General features: G+C 43.1%; 1 protein-coding gene across 22 annotated transcripts in view; it reads left to right on the top strand.

Moving 5' to 3' along the window:
* Positions 1-16,763, top strand: part of DOCK9 (dedicator of cytokinesis 9) — a 322,440-nt gene that overhangs the window by 154,358 nt on the left and 151,319 nt on the right. For all 22 annotated transcript variants that reach the window (XM_037896327.2, XM_037896254.2, XM_037896349.2 and 19 more), the window contains exons 10-15: positions 4,512-4,586; positions 4,675-4,815; positions 5,234-5,437; positions 5,586-5,708; positions 10,569-10,651; positions 11,134-11,256. In XM_037896327.2, the coding sequence (XP_037752255.1) occupies positions 4,512-4,586; positions 4,675-4,815; positions 5,234-5,437; positions 5,586-5,708; positions 10,569-10,651; positions 11,134-11,256 (749 nt within the window). The remainder of the gene's footprint in view (positions 1-4,511; positions 4,587-4,674; positions 4,816-5,233; positions 5,438-5,585; positions 5,709-10,568; positions 10,652-11,133; positions 11,257-16,763) is intronic.

Genomic DNA, 16,763 nt, shown 5'->3' with positions numbered 1-16,763 from the left:
AATGGCCAGCCCTACGGATACACTGGGGGAAGAACTTCCAGCACCGGAATATGTGGCAAGCACACACACCTAGAATGGAATGAACATGAGCAACATGTTACGAGAGGTAAGCAACCATTTTTTTAAAGGAATGTTATGTTATGAAGAAGGATAATGGGTTACTTTGGAGATGTTTATGGGGAGCTTTTTTCAGGCTTCGGGAGCAGCATAGAAGAATGCATGAAGGTGCTTGTTTGAAAATGCAACAAATGGGTGTTGGAGGCAGGAATTGATCTTTCAATATAGTGTAAGAAATGATAGCTAGGTAGGGGTTAGGTCATGACGGGCCTTGAAAATGTTGGAAACAATAGAAAGGAGGGAGCCATGGCTTCATTTTTGACTCCTTGATCCCATATCCAGGTTGTATCTAAGTTGTACCTTTTGTTCTTGTGCAATGATTCAATGATTTGACTTTTCCTCTCTGCTTTCTCTGCCAAAAGTTTTGTCCAAGCCATGATCATATCAAGCCTTAACTACTGCAGAATCTTTCTTTGGCCTCAGCGGCTACGGTTTTGACTCCTTAAGCCCATTCAAAATGTTTGTTCTACAGACATTTCTCTGACTAGATCACCCTCGTCTTTAGTTCTCTGCATTGGCTCCTGCTCTTCCAGTGCATTGGACACACAAGTTTTATTATAACTTTTAAAACCCTTCACAGTTTAGCTCTGCGCTTCCTATCCTCCCTGTCTTAATGAAAGGTTGGCACCTGCCTTTACTTTGCTAGTTATATGAGCCTTGATTGTCTGCTTCTCTCTTAAGTACCGTCCCACTTTCTCCTATGGCACCTGTAATACAGAGAGAAAAAAGCTCATAGTCACAAGCCACAAAGATATCAACTTATCGTCCATGTCCTTCCTCAGATCTCACCTCTTCTGTAATGCGTACAGGAACTTCATCTGACAAGGGCTAGGCAGGTGTTGAGTTATGATTACAGCTACTGATTGGCTAAGAATTGTGCACGTTGAATTTTTGTGACCCTATCTCTCCCATTCCCCATTGAGACACTCTTGATTCTCACCATCTGTTATCATAGAATCATAGAATATCAGGGTTGGAAGGGACCTCAGGAGGTCATCTGGTCCAACCCCCTGCTCAAAGTAGGACCAATCCCCAACTAAATCATCCCAGACAGGGCTTTGTCAAGCCTGACCTTAAAAACCTCAAAGGAAAGAGATTCCACCACTTCCCTAGGTAACGCATTCCAGTGCTTCATCACCCTCCTAGTGAAAAAGTTTTTCCTAATATCCCACCTAAACCCCCCCCCCCCCCATTGCAACTTGAGACCATTACTCCTTGTTCTGTCATCTGGTACCACTGAGAACAGTCTAGATCCATCCTCTTTGGAACCCCCTTTCAGGTAGTTGAAAGCAGCTATCAAATCATTCGCTCCAGCCCCCTCATCATTTGTGTTGCCCTCCGCTGGACGTTTTCCAATTTTTTCCACATCCTTCTTATAGTGTGGGGCCCAAAACTGGACACACTACTCCAGATGAGGCCTCAGCAATGCCAAATAGAGGGGAACGATCACGTCCCTCGATCTGCTGGCAATGCCCCTACTTATACAGCCCAAAATGCCGTTAGCCTTCTTGGCAACAAGGGCACACTGTTGACTCATATCCAGCTTCTCGTCCACTGTAACCCTTAGGTCCTTTTCAGCAGAATTGCTGCCTAGCCATTCGGTCCCTAGTCTGTAGCGGTGCATGGGATTCTTCCATCCTAAGTTCAGGACTCTGCACTTGTTCTTGTTGAACCTCATCAGATTTCTTTTGGCCCAATCCTCTAATTTGTCTAGGTCCCTCAGTATCCTATCCCTACCCTCCAGCGTATCTACCACCACTCCCAGTTTAGTGTCATCTGCAAACTTGCTGAGGGTGCAGTCCATGCCATCCTCCAGATCATTAATGAAGATATTGAACAAAAGCGGCCCCAGGACTGACCCTTGGGGCACTCCACTTGATACTGGCTGCCAACAAACATGGAGCCATTGATCACTACCCATTGAGCCTGACGATCTAGCCAGCTTTCTGTCCACCTTATAGTCCATTCATTCAGCCCATACTACTGTAACTTGCTGGCAAGAATACTGGGGGAGACCGTGTCAAAACCTTTGATAAAGTCAAGGAATAACACGTCCATTGCTTTCCCCTCATCCACAGAGCCAGTTATCTCGTCGTAGAAGGCAATTAGATTAGTCAGGCATGACTTGCCCTTGGTGAATCCAGGCTGACTGTTTCTGAACACTTTCCGCTCCTCTAAGTGCTTCAGAATTGATTCCTTGAGGACCTGCTCCATGATTTTTCCAGAGATTGAGGTGAGGCTGACTGGCCTGTAATTCCCCACATCCTCCTCCTTCCCTTTTTTAAAGATGGGCACTACATTAGCCTGTTTCCAGTCGTCCAGGATCTCCCCCGATAGCCATGAGTTTTCAAAGATAATGGCCAATGGCTCTGCAATCACATCCACCAACTCCTTTAGCACTCTCGGATACAGCGCATCCGGGCCCATGGACTTGTGCAAGTCCAGCTTTTCTAAATAGTCCCGAACCACTTCTTTCTCCACAGAGGGCTGGTCACCTCCTCCCCATACTGTGCTGCCCAGGGCCGTAGTCTGGGAGCTGACCTTGTTCGTGAAGACAGAGGCAAAAAAAGCATTGAGTACATTAGCTTTTTCCACATCCTGTGTCACTAGGTTATGATTAAGGTTAAGATTTTGTCATCGTTATTTTTTAGTAAAAGTCATGGACAGGTCACAAGCAATAACCGAAAATGCATGGGAGACCGTGACCTGCCCCTGACTTTTATTAAAACATAACTGTGAGAAAATGGGGAGGGAGAAGAGTCCAGGTCCCCTCTGCTGTGGGCTCCAGGGTCCCCCCCACCCACAGTGGCTGAGAGCGAGGAGTCCTCCCTGCAGCTGGCAGCAGCTTGGAGCTGTGGCGGCTGGGAGCTGCAAGGTCCCTGTGCCACCCACGGTGGCGGTTGGGAGCAGTGGGTTCCCCTCAACATCTGAGGCTGTGGGCTGTGTGTGTGTGGGGGGTCTGCCTTCCACAGTAATGGCTGGGTCTGCGAGGGGAGGGGAGAGGGGTCCGCCTCCCACAGTAGCAGCTGTGAGCTATGCGGTCTCCTTGGCGGTGGGGCGTCAGCTTGGGGCTGATGGGGAGAAGGTTCCCGCCACCTGAGGCAGTTGGGAGTTGTAGGGGGACCCCACCAGCTGACAGCTCTTGCCCCGCCACCCTGGGGCTGAAGCGAAAATGTCAGAGGTCTCTGGAAGTCACAGATTCTGTGACTTCCATGACAAAATCGTAGCCTTAGTGATGACATCTCTCTCTTTTTAAGATTATAAGCTCTTTGGGGTAGGGAGTGTAATTTTTCTGTATTTGTATAGTGCTTAGTAATGGGGCCCCAGTCTCATGGAGGCTACCACCATATAAAATTGTATGCAAAATTAATTTAAGCAACAGTTATAGTTGTCAGAGGGATATAATGGGATTGCAGGTGGGAGTGGAGGTAGTCTGTGTAGTCATGAATAGGAGGTTGAGATGTGGTGCCCAAAACAATCTCTCTTAAAATGTAGTCTGTACTAAAAAAAAATTTCGACCTGGGTTAAGATTACATGTCCCTTTTTGGATGGCTACAATTGTAAAGTACTAGCTATACTGCAAAGGTAATTTGGTTGCTATTTGCAGCCACTTGCCCGCTACCTGAGGTGCCTGTTTGCCAACTGACTTTAAAAAATGGTAGAATATCTATTTAAATGAACTGTCTTACAAGGAAGGTAAACTAAATGTATCACAGTTTGTCCCACGCTATTTTATTCTGACTTGTTCTAGTTTTGGGACTGATGAGTAGGAACCTGTAAATCCCATACAAGTGTTGAGACATTGGAAGGAGTGATGTCAGTACTCAGCTATACACAGTCTTCTATAGGTGTTCTTGTTTTTCCTGCCACCCACAGGAAAACCACTTCTTTGGCAGTTGGAGGTTTACGAATTTGCTATGATTGTGATTCCTAACATAGCTAACCTGTGGCTTCCTGAGTGATGTAGTGGCCTCAGTATAGTTCTGAACTTTAACCTATATACAAAGATAATTTTTTGTTTGTGTAAAGCACCTTTGCTAAAGTGATTTAAGAATGAAAAGTACTATATGAGAGCTACATAGCACCAATAATATTTGTCAAAACTTGTACAAGGCATCAAATTATACAAAGTGTCTTTCTTTGTGACATATGTACTGTGCTGTATTAGGAGGGCTGGAGGATCATAAGTGGCCAGAAGTTCACACTTTAACATATCTGCTTTAAACATTCTACAGTAAACTTTAAAGCTCAGTTTAATGGGGAAAACACCACATGGATTAAAACTAAATGGGTTACAACAAAAATTGTAGAATATTAACAAAGTTTAATTACTTTCATTTGATCATCATGTTTAAATAATAAATATAAAACTGTGACTTTCTTACTTTTCGCAGAGTACCAGAGATGCAGAAATGAAATTCAAAAGTGAAAGCAGAGTTAAACTTTTTGTCTTGGATCCAGATGCACAGGTTTGACATTTTAAAATAAAATAGTAAATGTGTTTATGTTGTACCTTGTAAAACGAGAAACAGTTTTCATTTTTGTTTCCTTTTAAAGAAACTTGACTTTTCGGGTATTGAACCAGAAGTGAAGCCATTTGAAGAGAAATTTGGGAAAAAGATTCTAGTGAAGTGTAATGACTTATCTTTCAATCTGCAAAGCTGTGTTGCTGAAAATGAAGAAGGACCAACAACAAATGTAAATTCTTTATGTAAATACTTTGCCTTTATGTATCAGATATATAGTAGTTAAACCTCTTAATATTGGCATTAGTTGGCAATGCACTTCAGACCAATAAATCTCAGATACCGTGAGGAAGAAGTAACTTTTTTTTTTTCTGCTGCTCATTAATCCATTAAAATGAAGGAAAGCATGAATTCTTTGTAAAACTTTTGTAGCTGCTTCTTTCATGCTGTTAATGAAAGTGTTTTATTTCTTCACTGTATTTTACATAATGGATATAATAGTCAAAGAATGCTGGCTCTTCTTTGTAACTAATGTACAGCAGTACAGTAGACCTATTTCCTTTGCATTTGCATATCAATACACATCTGTATTTGCAGATAATCTTTTGAGGGTGCTGGTGATAACCTTTTTCACACTTTTTAATGTCTAGGTAGAACCTTTTTTTGTCACATTGTCATTGTTTGATATTAAAAACAATCGGAAGATTTCAGCAGATTTCCATGTCGATTTGAACCATGTCTCGGTGAGGCACATGATATCTAATGTGACACAGCAACTGATGAATGCCAGTGGTGATTACTTACACAGGGCTCAAGATATTATCCATGAGTCTATCTTGCAATATCCTAAACAGGTAAGGAGAAACAATATAAAGTGCTGATTCAGAACAAGAGTAATGGGTTATCTGACAGATTTCAAATAGCTTTTCCACTGGATGTAGATTTAAAAAAAGGAAACTGTAAATATATAATACGTGTGTGTATATATATATTTTTTTTTAGGTAATATTCTCCGTTACATGTCCACATCCTGATATATTTCTTGTGGCAAGAATAGAAAAAGTACTACAGGGAAGTGTTACACATTGTGCTGAGCCATATATGAAAAGTTCAGATTCTTCTAAGGTACTGTATCTCTTAAAAATGATGTTGATAAAATGCTTAGACAAAATTACTCTGTATTTGTGGTGTTATAACTAAAAAACTCAAAGTTGGTTTCCACTTTTTGGATGCCCAAACCTTTAGATGAATTTTGTAAGGCACAATTTCTTATTTAGCTGTCGGATGGCTTTAATTAAAGTGTCATAGATAAAATTTTTCATATTGCTTTTAAAATGTGGAGATTAGCTTGTATACTGTAAAAATTTGGTTGTATACAGTGCTTTTTGTAGTCTTTTTTCCATGGTCTTTAAAGTGATTTTACACAATAATAGTCCTACAACTTCAAAAATAAAAGTTTGATTTTTTTTGAGCATTTGGAATATATAGGATGGGACAGACTTTCGGAAGTATAGGCAAAACTCCAGGGTTTCACAAGCCTAAATGTGTTTTTACATACACATGAACAAATCTGTTCCCTTATGTTTAACTTTTTATGTACCTAGTCAAATTCTTTGCTGCAGTGTGACTTATTTACATTTTTTGGTTATTCCATTTTAGAATCACTATACTGGCTTAAATCCTCTATATATTTAAATGTTAAACATGTTTTGTCCAATTAGATTCCATCTTGCAGACAATAGTATGCATTCACACGTTTGTCTTCTGAAATGCACCATTTAAGAAGCTATTTTTGCTATTTGTCTTTTCAGTTGCTATTGCTTGTCAGAAATTGAATAATAAAACAAGAGTTTCAACTGAAATACCGAAAAAATAAATGTCTGGTACTTTGTCGCAGGCCTGAAGGCTGTAAGACACAAACATAATCTGTTACAGCTCCAGTCAGCTACCGTTGAACTATTTTTCCTATTTTCCACAGTGCAAAATATAAGATGGAAGCTGCAGAGTGTAGTATTCAACAGACAAATAATGAACCCTGTTACCAGTTATTATAAAGGTTCTTGCATTCACCTTAATGAGCATTATATGTTTCAGTCCGTCTTAGCATATATTAAACTAAATTATCTGTGTTTTGTAAGCAGCATTTAATCTTTGTCATAAGTAACAGGCAGCTTTACAATCTAGGAAGCCATTGATTCACAGATTCCAAGTCCAGAAAAGGGACCATTGCAGTTATCTAGTCTGACCTTCAGTATAACACAGACCATACATCTTCCCCAAAATAAAAAAAATAAATCAATCTTCAAAATAATTTCTAAAGCATATTCTGACTAACAGTTAAAGAAAGACTTAAAAAAAAATCAGACTTATTTTTGGTGGCCTTTATTTACAAGACCCTCTGCCATAAAGTAGACTTAATTTGGCCTGCAGTATTCTTTCTCTTGATTTGGTACCCAGCACTAGAGCAAGAATCATGTTATCCTTTATTATAGATGGAATTGGTAGCAACACTTGATGGGGTTGCCTACTATGTGTTTTTATATTATAACCCCGTTTTCAATTGCTTATGTAACACTATCCAAGTTTAACTGTTTGGGCTGAAATTTTTCTATTCTTGCTCTCTGCCTCAGGTTAAATTTTTTCAGCAGAGTGAAACAAAATCAATTATTCTATCTCCCACGGACTTTCCTACACATCAGCTTCATTGACCATGCTTCCACGCCCCACAGAGTTAATGCTCCTGACAGGGAAAACAGAACCTGGAGACTCTTTGGTCTAGGAGAAGGTGTGTTGGGCTGGAGCAAAATCATTAGTTCTTGTCTCAGTTCTTCCCAACTAGTGTTAAGGGTTATAAAGTGCATAGAATTATTATTGATGAAGGCCTCATGGTTGCCAGTCTCCTAAGATACAATTGTAATTGCCCGTACTTTACGGATGGGGTAACTGAGAAGTTCCATAAGGTCACAGTGGCAGAGCTGGGAAAAGAGCTGTCTCTAATATGAGGTATGGAAGGCTCATCCAAGGCACACTGCCTGTCACAATGAATGTTGCCAATCTATTTGCTTGACTGATCTGTGTGTAACCACTAGAACTCAGAATGCCTCAGTCAACATTCCTTTGCTGTCTAGCAAATAGCTTTATAATCCACTGGCAGAGTGTATGTTGTAACCCTCTCTAGTTGCTGATTCACAGAAGATAGCAGCCTACTACTTCTACCAGCTACTACTTTAGTTCAAGTGGTAGTGCTACACATCTAAAGGTACTGGGTTCCAGCCTTGCTGATGATCCATGTGAGGGCCATGTGGTAGGATTTGTTGTCTTCATTAAACAAACAAACAATCTAGAAAAATTGCACTCTCAAAATTCAGTTAAAAGAAAGCTATGGTTCCAAGTCAAACACTCAGGAATTAGGAAATTCCATAATTAAAGTTAACTGTGCAACTTTAATTTTACCTTGCTCCTTGTGTGTGTTCATAATAATATAAGCTTGAATTATGTGGTCTCATGCTATTTATTTTACAGGATCCCTGCCTCATTCATTCGCCCACTCCATCTCTAAAAACAATCTAATCATCCCAGACATCTTCATATATTTCTTCCTCCAACTCCTGGCTGTCACAGAGACCTGGTTCTTGTTGTCTGATGCTGCCTCTCTAGCAAGCCTCCCTTATGAAGGCCTCTTCTGCTCTCTCACTCCCTGCCTTGGATCCAGACTGCTGTGGGAATGTTGGGCTTTTCCTCTCCTGTTCCTGCTGCTTCCCACCCTCCATCTCCCCTTCCTGCTGTTTCTCCTCTTTTGAACAGCCCTGCATCTGACTCTCATCTCCTCTTTGCTGTCATCTACCATCCATTCAACTCCTTCCCATCAGCCTTCCTTTCTGATTTCAGCTCCTGGCTCACTTTCTCTCCACTCATCAGAATTACCCACATCCCTCCTCAGTAACTTTTCAGCTTCCATGAAGATGACCCATCTGACTCCTTAGCTGCACGTTTGTTTGTAGTGACTTCGCTAGTGCTTTATATGTAGCCTTTTGTGTAGAAAAACAAACAAACAAAAAACCACCTAGGCAAATATCTAAGTTGATAAACCCTGTGGAAGACTTTTGTGTACCCCCAGTTGAGAACCACTGTGCCCCAGGACCTTAGTAGGTTCTAAGATAGCCTAGTTTATTGGCAGAGCTATTCTAGATGGAGCCTGAGATGTTAGAATGCCCACCAGTTTGAGATTTTTCCTGAAGCTCCCCCTGTTGCTGGAACCCTTCCCTTCTGCAGGTAAGGACTTTGGCAGAAGCGGAAGGCTCTGGCACCTCCCCCTGCCACATGGAAAGACTCCAGCAGTGGGGAAAGTCACTGCAAGGGGGATTCAGAGGAGAAAGGCTCTGGCAGCTCTCCACTGCTGGCGCCCTTCCCTACTGTGAGGAAAAGGCACAGGTGGTGGTGGGGAGGCAGCAGGGAAAGGCTCCAGCAGCTTTCCGCTGCTGGAGCCTTCCTCTGCTGTGGGGACAGGCTTGGCAGCTTCCTGCCTCTGGAGTCCTTCCCTCCTTCCAAACCCTCCTTAAAATTCTCCTTTGCCTTGAGGCTTTCAAAAAACTTGTCTGCTGGTGTGGTGAGAACACTGCTTGTCATGCTGCCCAATATTTTCTTATTGTTTCCTTGTACTTCCCCATTGATCTGTCTCTTTCCATCTGTTGCATCTTGTCTTATACACACTCTGGGGCAGGGTCTGTCTTTGTTTTTATAATGTTTAGCACAGTGTGGTTCTGGTCCATGCCTGAGATTCCTAGGGACTACTATAATATAAATTATAACATTTTTCAACACATAGAATGGAAAATAAATATAGCAGCGAGGGTTTCTAAAAGAAACTGGACTGGGATGCAGTAGAGTTAGGTTCTGTTCCTGGTTCTGATACAGCCTTCGTATGTAATCATGGGTGAGACTTCTCTTTAGGGGGGGGGAAGGCCAAATTAAATTGTACAGGCAGTGTTAATTCTGCTGTCATCATCTAACTTTTGAGAGCTTGACTTTGCAAATCTAACATTCTGTCAGCTTTTTATGCGTAGGGACATACACCGCATGAAACCAATGCATATCCATCTAGTCAATATGTCCACATTTAGTATGTTAGGCTCAAGGCCTTATAGAATTTGGTGGGATCTTAAGACCCATTTCTGCTTTGCATAAAATCCTATTTCATTCTGTTTCACTTGTCATTTTCTTGCAGTCTAGTGATGATTATAAACATTTGGAGGCTTACAAATTAACAAACAATAACAAAAAAACTCCTTTCTCTGTATGGCAGATGCTGCAGAGATGTCAACAATATAGCTCTAAAAGAAAAAAGGTATTGAAATCACAAAATAAGTTGCCTTGCTACAGAATCAGACAAAACATACTGCTGAGTATTTTGACAGTGAGAGAGCAGAAGAAACATTTGTTCTCTGTAAGTAAGAGGTGGAAGGAGAGAGGCATAGTCCTAAGACCTCTTCTCCAGTCTGAAGTGAACTACAGGCCCACTTGTACTCTGCCTTCCTCATCTAGATCTTTGACTTCATCTCTGTAGCGTATCCATTAGAAGGTACTATTAAAGGTACTAGAGAGATGCAGTCAGTACAAGGGATGGAGAGTGAAGGCAAAGATCAAGTAGGCCTGAAGCGGTACTGTTTTCTTACAGAATGAAACGTGCCTTCAAAGAGGCAGTAGATTAGGTGATCCTTTTCACCTGTGGAATCACAGAGAATGGCAGGTCCTGCTAATACAGTATCTTGAGGATCTATTAAAGAATTTGTGTTTTAATTTTTTTTTGTTACCACTTCTCATGAATTTACTAATACTGATAAAAGTTAAAATCTTTTAAGAATTGTTTTCTACTTGGTCTGAGCATAGACTTTTATTTATTTATTATGAACCTTCAACTCCTCATCTTATGGAGTACATTGCATTTTAGGAACTTTAAACTTCATATATATATATTATCATTTGCAGGTTGCACAGAAAGTGTTGAAGAATGCTAAGCAGGCATGTCAGAGACTGGGACAATATAGAATGCCATTTGCCTGGGCAGCTAGGTAAGGGATGCAATTCTCGTCATTCCACTACATTTTTCTAGCTGATTGTTTAACACGGTTTCCTACAAAATAGCAGTGTAAGTCTCATTTGTCAAAATTCAACTTCCTATTTGTGGGATCCGTTTTTTCTTGCTTATTTTAGAATGGCCCTTGTCATTTTATCCCAGTCATAGATTTTTGGCAAACGAGACTTAGGTTTCTGTTTTATGGTGGGATGGGTATTGTAGATGATTGTAACTCCTAACCATACAAATAATTTAATTTTACCAACTTTTTTCACTCCAAGATTTTTTTTCTTGCTTTTCTAAAAAGTAAATTGTGCTTGTTCTGCTTATTAAAATATTAGCTGTGAATATAGTAAAACTCACCTGGGTACAATTTTAAGAATATTAAATCCTTCACGTAGAATGTGACACAGTGTAAATAGTTGCTTTACTTTATCCTCTTGCTACCAAAATTTAAAGAGAGAATTTGACTTTCAGGACATTGTTTAAAGATACATCAGGAACCCTGGACAAAAATGCAAGATTTTCTGCTCTCTACAGACAAGACAGTAATAAACTCTCAAATGAAGACATGCTTAAATTGCTAGCAGATTTCAGGAAGTGAGTATATAATTTCTTAATATTACAAAAGTTTAATATATTTCATTATTAACATAAATTTAAGCAACTATTCCTTTCTTATGATACATTTAAATTAGAGTTGTCAAGCGATTAAGAAAATTAATCGCGATTAATCATGCGGTTAAATAATAATAGAATACCATTTATTTAAATATTTTTGGATGTTTTCTACATTTTCAAATATGTTGATTTCAGTTACAACACAGAATACAAAGTGTACAGTGCTCAGCTTATATTTATTTTTTGATTACAAGTATTTGCACTGTAAAAAAACAAAAATAGTGTTTTTCAGTTCACCTAATACAAGTACTGTAGTGCAGTCTCTTTACCATGAAAATTGAATTTACAAATGTAGAATTATGTAGAAGTCCACGCAGTCCTACTTCTTGTTCAGCCAATCACTCAGACAAACAACTTTGTTTACACTTGCAGGAGATAATGCTGCCTGCTTCTTGTTTACAATGTAACCTGAAAGTGAGAACAGGCGTTCTCATGGCAATGTTGTAGTTGGTGTTGCAAGATATTTACTTGCCAGATGTGCTAAAGATTCATATGTCCCTTCATGCTTCAACCATCATTCAAGGGGATATGCATCCAAGCTGCTGATGGGTTCAGCCCCTCACCTATAAAAGGTGAATCACCACTGGCCCGTGAGACTGGCGCGGCTGTGGCTTGGAAGCAGGGGTAGTGGTCCTCTCAGTGACAGTATTGGAACCTGTGGGGTGTACCTGTTATACTCCCACCATTCCTCCCAGGCCACATCCGACAAACTGCCCCGAGCATCAGAGTCGGAGCACAGTGCTGAATCCAATGCGGGAGCAGCGCAGAGGGCCCCAACACCCAAGGAGCTATCCCCAGACAAGCAAGGGGAAGCCGACCTTCCCCCTGTGGTGCAGTAGTCTTCATCGTCCCCAGTGGTGGGCACCTCGCAAACAAGCAGGAGCCTCAATGACTTCGAGGAGCACCAGGCCCTGCTAAAAAGGGTGGCTGCTGACATGGACTTGGAGGTCAAGGAGCAAGCGGAGGAGTCCGATGACCTCTTTAACGTTGTACCCTCCTCCACCCCAGCCCTGGTCGCATTGCCCGTCCACCCAGGGGTCCTAAAAATTGCTGAGTCTTTGTGGCAGACCCCTCTTCCATTCTGCCTACCTCAAGAAGGCAGAAAAGAAGTACTATGTTCCAGCAAAGGGATTTGAATACCTGCATACCCGTCTGCCAATGGGGTCCCTGGTTATGTCTGTCATCTACGAAAGGGACAGGAAGAGACAGGTGAGTGGCACACCAAAAAATAAATACGCCAAGAGGCTGTACTTATTTGGCAGGAAAATTTGTTCGACAGCCAGCCTGCAGAAAATTCAGGTTTCTAACCATCAGGCCCTGCTAGGCAGGTACAACTTCAACCTGTGGGACTCCATCAGCAAGTTCAAGGAGGGCCTCCCACTGGACCGAGCCCAGGAGTTTGACACTTTATTGGATGAGGGCAAAGCAGTGGCGAGAGGTGCCCTCCAGATCGCCTGGGACACTATGGACTCTGTGGCCAGGGTAGTCGCCTCTGTGGTGGTCATGAGGTGCAGCTCCTGATTACAGTCCTCTGGGCTGTCCCAGAAGATGCAGACTACCCTTCAAGACCTCCCATTTGAGGGAGCAGGGCTCTTCTCAGAGCTGACTGATGTACGGTTCCATGGCCTTAAAGACTACCATGCCACCCTCCGGTCCTTGGGCCTACACACCCCTCAGCAGGCTAGAAAGCCATTCCATCCTCCGCCTCCATTGAGGTCCTGGGGTGTCCTCCGATCCAGCTGCTACAGGAAGAAGGACGGAGACAAAGGGTTTAAGCGGCAACACCCTTCATATTCCCATTCCTCTGCCCAGCTTGGTTCTTCCAGAGGCCAAGGAAGCCGGAAACAGGCATTTTGCTGATGTGCCTGAGGATGGCGCCCCAGTCACTTCCCAGGATCCACCCCACCTGCTCTTTTCTCAATCACTTGCACTCCTTCCAGTCAGCCTGGTCACGGCTGACGTCGGACCGTTGAGTGCGCGACATAATATCTTCGGGCTACATCCTGCCAGGTGGAGCCAGGTCGCCTGGCATTTGCTAAGAAGCCCTCAGGCTATGGGACTTCTGTGTACAACACAACATCCATCTCGTAGCCACATACCTCCCCTGGGGCCAGGAACACCTTGGCAGATCGCCTCTCCAGGACAGTCTCGTCTCGTCACGAGTGGTCTCGCCACCCAGAGGTGGTCAGCATCATCTTCCAGAGATGCGGTACTGCCCGTGTGGATCTGTTCACATCCAGATAGAAAAGGAAATGCCATGTTTTCTGCTCCTTTCGGGGGTTCAACAGAGGCTCCCTGTCGGACGCTTTCCTGTTCCCGTGGTCGGAGGCTCTGATGTACCACCCGCTCTCCCCCGGATGGCTTGGTTGCTGTGTGGTTAAATGCAGAGGTGCAGGAGTGCTTGGTGGGTGTCCAGCAGGTCCTGTTGGGCAGCAGAAAGCCCTCCATCAGAGTGACCTTCCTGGCCACATGGAAGCAGTTCGCTTGTTGGACCTCGGATAAAGGCATTCAGCCCGAGTGGGCCTTGCTGCAGTTAATCCTGGACTACCTTTTGCATCTCAAGCTCCAAGGCCTGGCCCTTTCAACTATCAAAGTCCAGATGTCTGCCATCTCGGCCTTCCATCTGCTGCTCAAGGGTAGGTCGGTTTTCGCCCAGGACATGACTGCCAGGTTCCTCAAAGACCTTGAGTGTCTTTACCCGTATGTCATAGAATCATAGACTATCAGGGTTGGAAGGGACCTCAGGAGGCCATCTAGTCCAACCCCCTGCTCAAAGCAGGACCAATCCCCAACTAAATCATCCCAGACAGGGCTTTGTCAAGCCTGACCTTAAAAACTTCTAAGGAAAGAGATTCCACCACCTCCCTAGGTAACGCATTCCAGTGTTTCACCACCCTCTTAGTGAAAAAGTTTTTCCTAATATCCAACCTAACCCTCCCCCACTGCAACTTGAGACCATTACTCCTTGTTCTGCCATCTGCTACCACTGAGAACAGTCTAGATTCATCCTCTTTGGAACCCCCTTTCAGGTAGTTGAAAGCAGCTATCAAATCCCCCCTCATTCTTCTCTTCCGCAGACTAAACAATCCCAGTTCCCTCTGCCTCTCCTCATAAGTCATGTGCTCCAGCCCCCTAATCATTTGTGTTGCCCTCCGCTGGACTCTTTCCAATTTTTCTTATAGTGTGGGGCCCAAAACTGGACACAGTACTCCAGATGAGACCTCACCAATGCCAAATAGAGGGGAATGATCATGTCCCTCGATCTGCTGGCAATGCTCCTACTTATACAGCCCAAAATGCCGTTAGCCTTCTTGGCAACAAGGGCACACTGTTGACTCATATCCAGCTTCTCATCCACTGTAACCCCTAGGTCCTTTTCTGCAGAACTGCTGCCTAGACATTTGGTCCCTAATCTGTAGCAGTGCATGGGATTCTTCCATCCTAAGTGCAGGACTCTGCACTTGTCCTTGTTGAACCTCATCAGATTTCTTTTGGTCCAATCCTCTAATTTGTCTAGGTCCCTCTGTATCCTATCCCTACCCTCCAGCGTATCTACCACTCCCAGTTTAGTGTCATCTGCAAACTTGCTGAGGGTGCAATCCACACCAATGTCAGGGACCCCGTCCCTCCATGGGACCTGAATCTTGTGCTGTCACGGCTCACGGGCCCTCCCGCTTCAAGCCTCTGGCTTCCTGTTCTCCTTCTCCTTTCCTGGAAGGTTGCGTTTTTGGTTGCAATAACATATGCCCGCCGGGGTCTGAGATTAGGGTGCTTACCTTGGAACCACCCTACACGGTCTTTTACAAAGACAAGGTCCAGCTGCAGCCACACCCGGCTTTCCTGCCCAGGGTGGTCTCACAGTTTCATACAGGCCAGGACATTACCTGTTTTTTTTTTTTAAAGCCACATAATTCAGAGGAGGAGCATAGGTTGCATTCCCTAGACATCAGGAGGGCGCTAGCCTTCTACATTGAAAGAACCAAGCCATCCGCAAGTCGATGCAATTGTTTGTCACGGTGACCAACAGGATGAAAGGTCGTCTAGTGTCAGCTCAAATAATTTCTTATTGGATCACTGCCAGCATTCACTGCTGCTACAGTCAGGCAAGGGTGCCACCTCCAGTGATCATGACCACCCGTTCAACCTCTTACACAGCTTTCCTATCCCAAGTGCCTATCCAGGACATCTGTAACGCAGCCACCGGGTTGTCCATCCACATGTTCACATCCCATTACGTGCTTATCAAGCAGGCCTGGGACGATGCTGGTTTTAGTAGAGCAGTGTTGCAAGCCGCAAGACCGTAAACTCCGATCCCATCTTCGAGGATACTGCTTGTGAGCCACCTAGAATGGAATCGATATGAGCAAGCACTCGAAGAGAAAAAACAGTTACTTACCTTTCATAACTGTTCTTTGAGATGTGTTGCTCCTGTCCATTTCATTACCCTCCCTCCTGCCCCTCTGTTGGAGTTGCCAGCAAGAAGGAACAGAGAGGGCGTAGGGTCGGCAGCGCCTAATATCCTGACGCATGAGTGCGGGACTCAAGGTGGCACCACAGCAGACCCTAAGGATACCACTAAGGCAAAAGTCTCAGACGACTGTGCATGTGGGCGCGCGCGCACCTAGAATGGAATCGACACAAGCAGCACATCTTGAAGAACAACAATTATGGATGCACAATAGCAGAACACCTTCTGTCTGATAAGGCAAAACTTGTGTTTAGGTCAGACGTAACAAGGTATTCAGCTCTGTCGTGCAGTGCTCGTATACTCTGTTGTCAAAGTGTTCTGTAGCATCTCAAAGGGTAGAGTGTAGGTATGTATACGTGTTGGAATGTTGGGGCATTGCTCAAAGAAGGCAGAGTTGAAGTTGCATTGGGGGAAGTAGCATGGACCTTAACTTTGTATTTCTGCTTTTCCAGTGGTTTAAATGTAGTCACCACATTCTAGAGGGGCATGAGCCACAACCAGGCAACCTTAATTCTGCGTTAATGACATTTTTTTTTGTATTTAATATAAATAAAACCAAATTACACTCCTCAAATAAGAGCTCTCGAGTAAATTCTGCTCCACATATTTTTTTGTTTGTTCACTTATTTCACAAAATTCAGAACCTAGAAAGCATTGAGATTCTGCTTAATTGTGATGTGGGGAACAGAAGTATTATTCCAGGCAAGAAAAAGAAGCAAACCATACTGATACTTTTAAAAAAGCAACTATTTTTCTATAGGTATGTCTGTTATGTGTTAATTGGAGTTGGCCTAAACTGAATGTTGAATATTTCCATGATGTGTCAGCATTTTTATTTTTGTTTGGTTTGGTTAAGTCAGATTCTTCAAGCTCTTTTTAACATTGCATTTTCTTTTTTGTTTTTTTTCTCTCTACTGCCTCTTTTTCCTTCTGTATTTCTGATAGATTTTGGCAACTG

This window comes from Chelonia mydas, chromosome 1 (genome assembly GCF_015237465.2).
Source record: "Chelonia mydas isolate rCheMyd1 chromosome 1, rCheMyd1.pri.v2, whole genome shotgun sequence".
In the NCBI taxonomy this organism is placed as follows: Eukaryota; Metazoa; Chordata; order Testudines; family Cheloniidae; genus Chelonia; species Chelonia mydas.
This window is presented reverse-complemented; position numbering and strand designations above follow the sequence as displayed.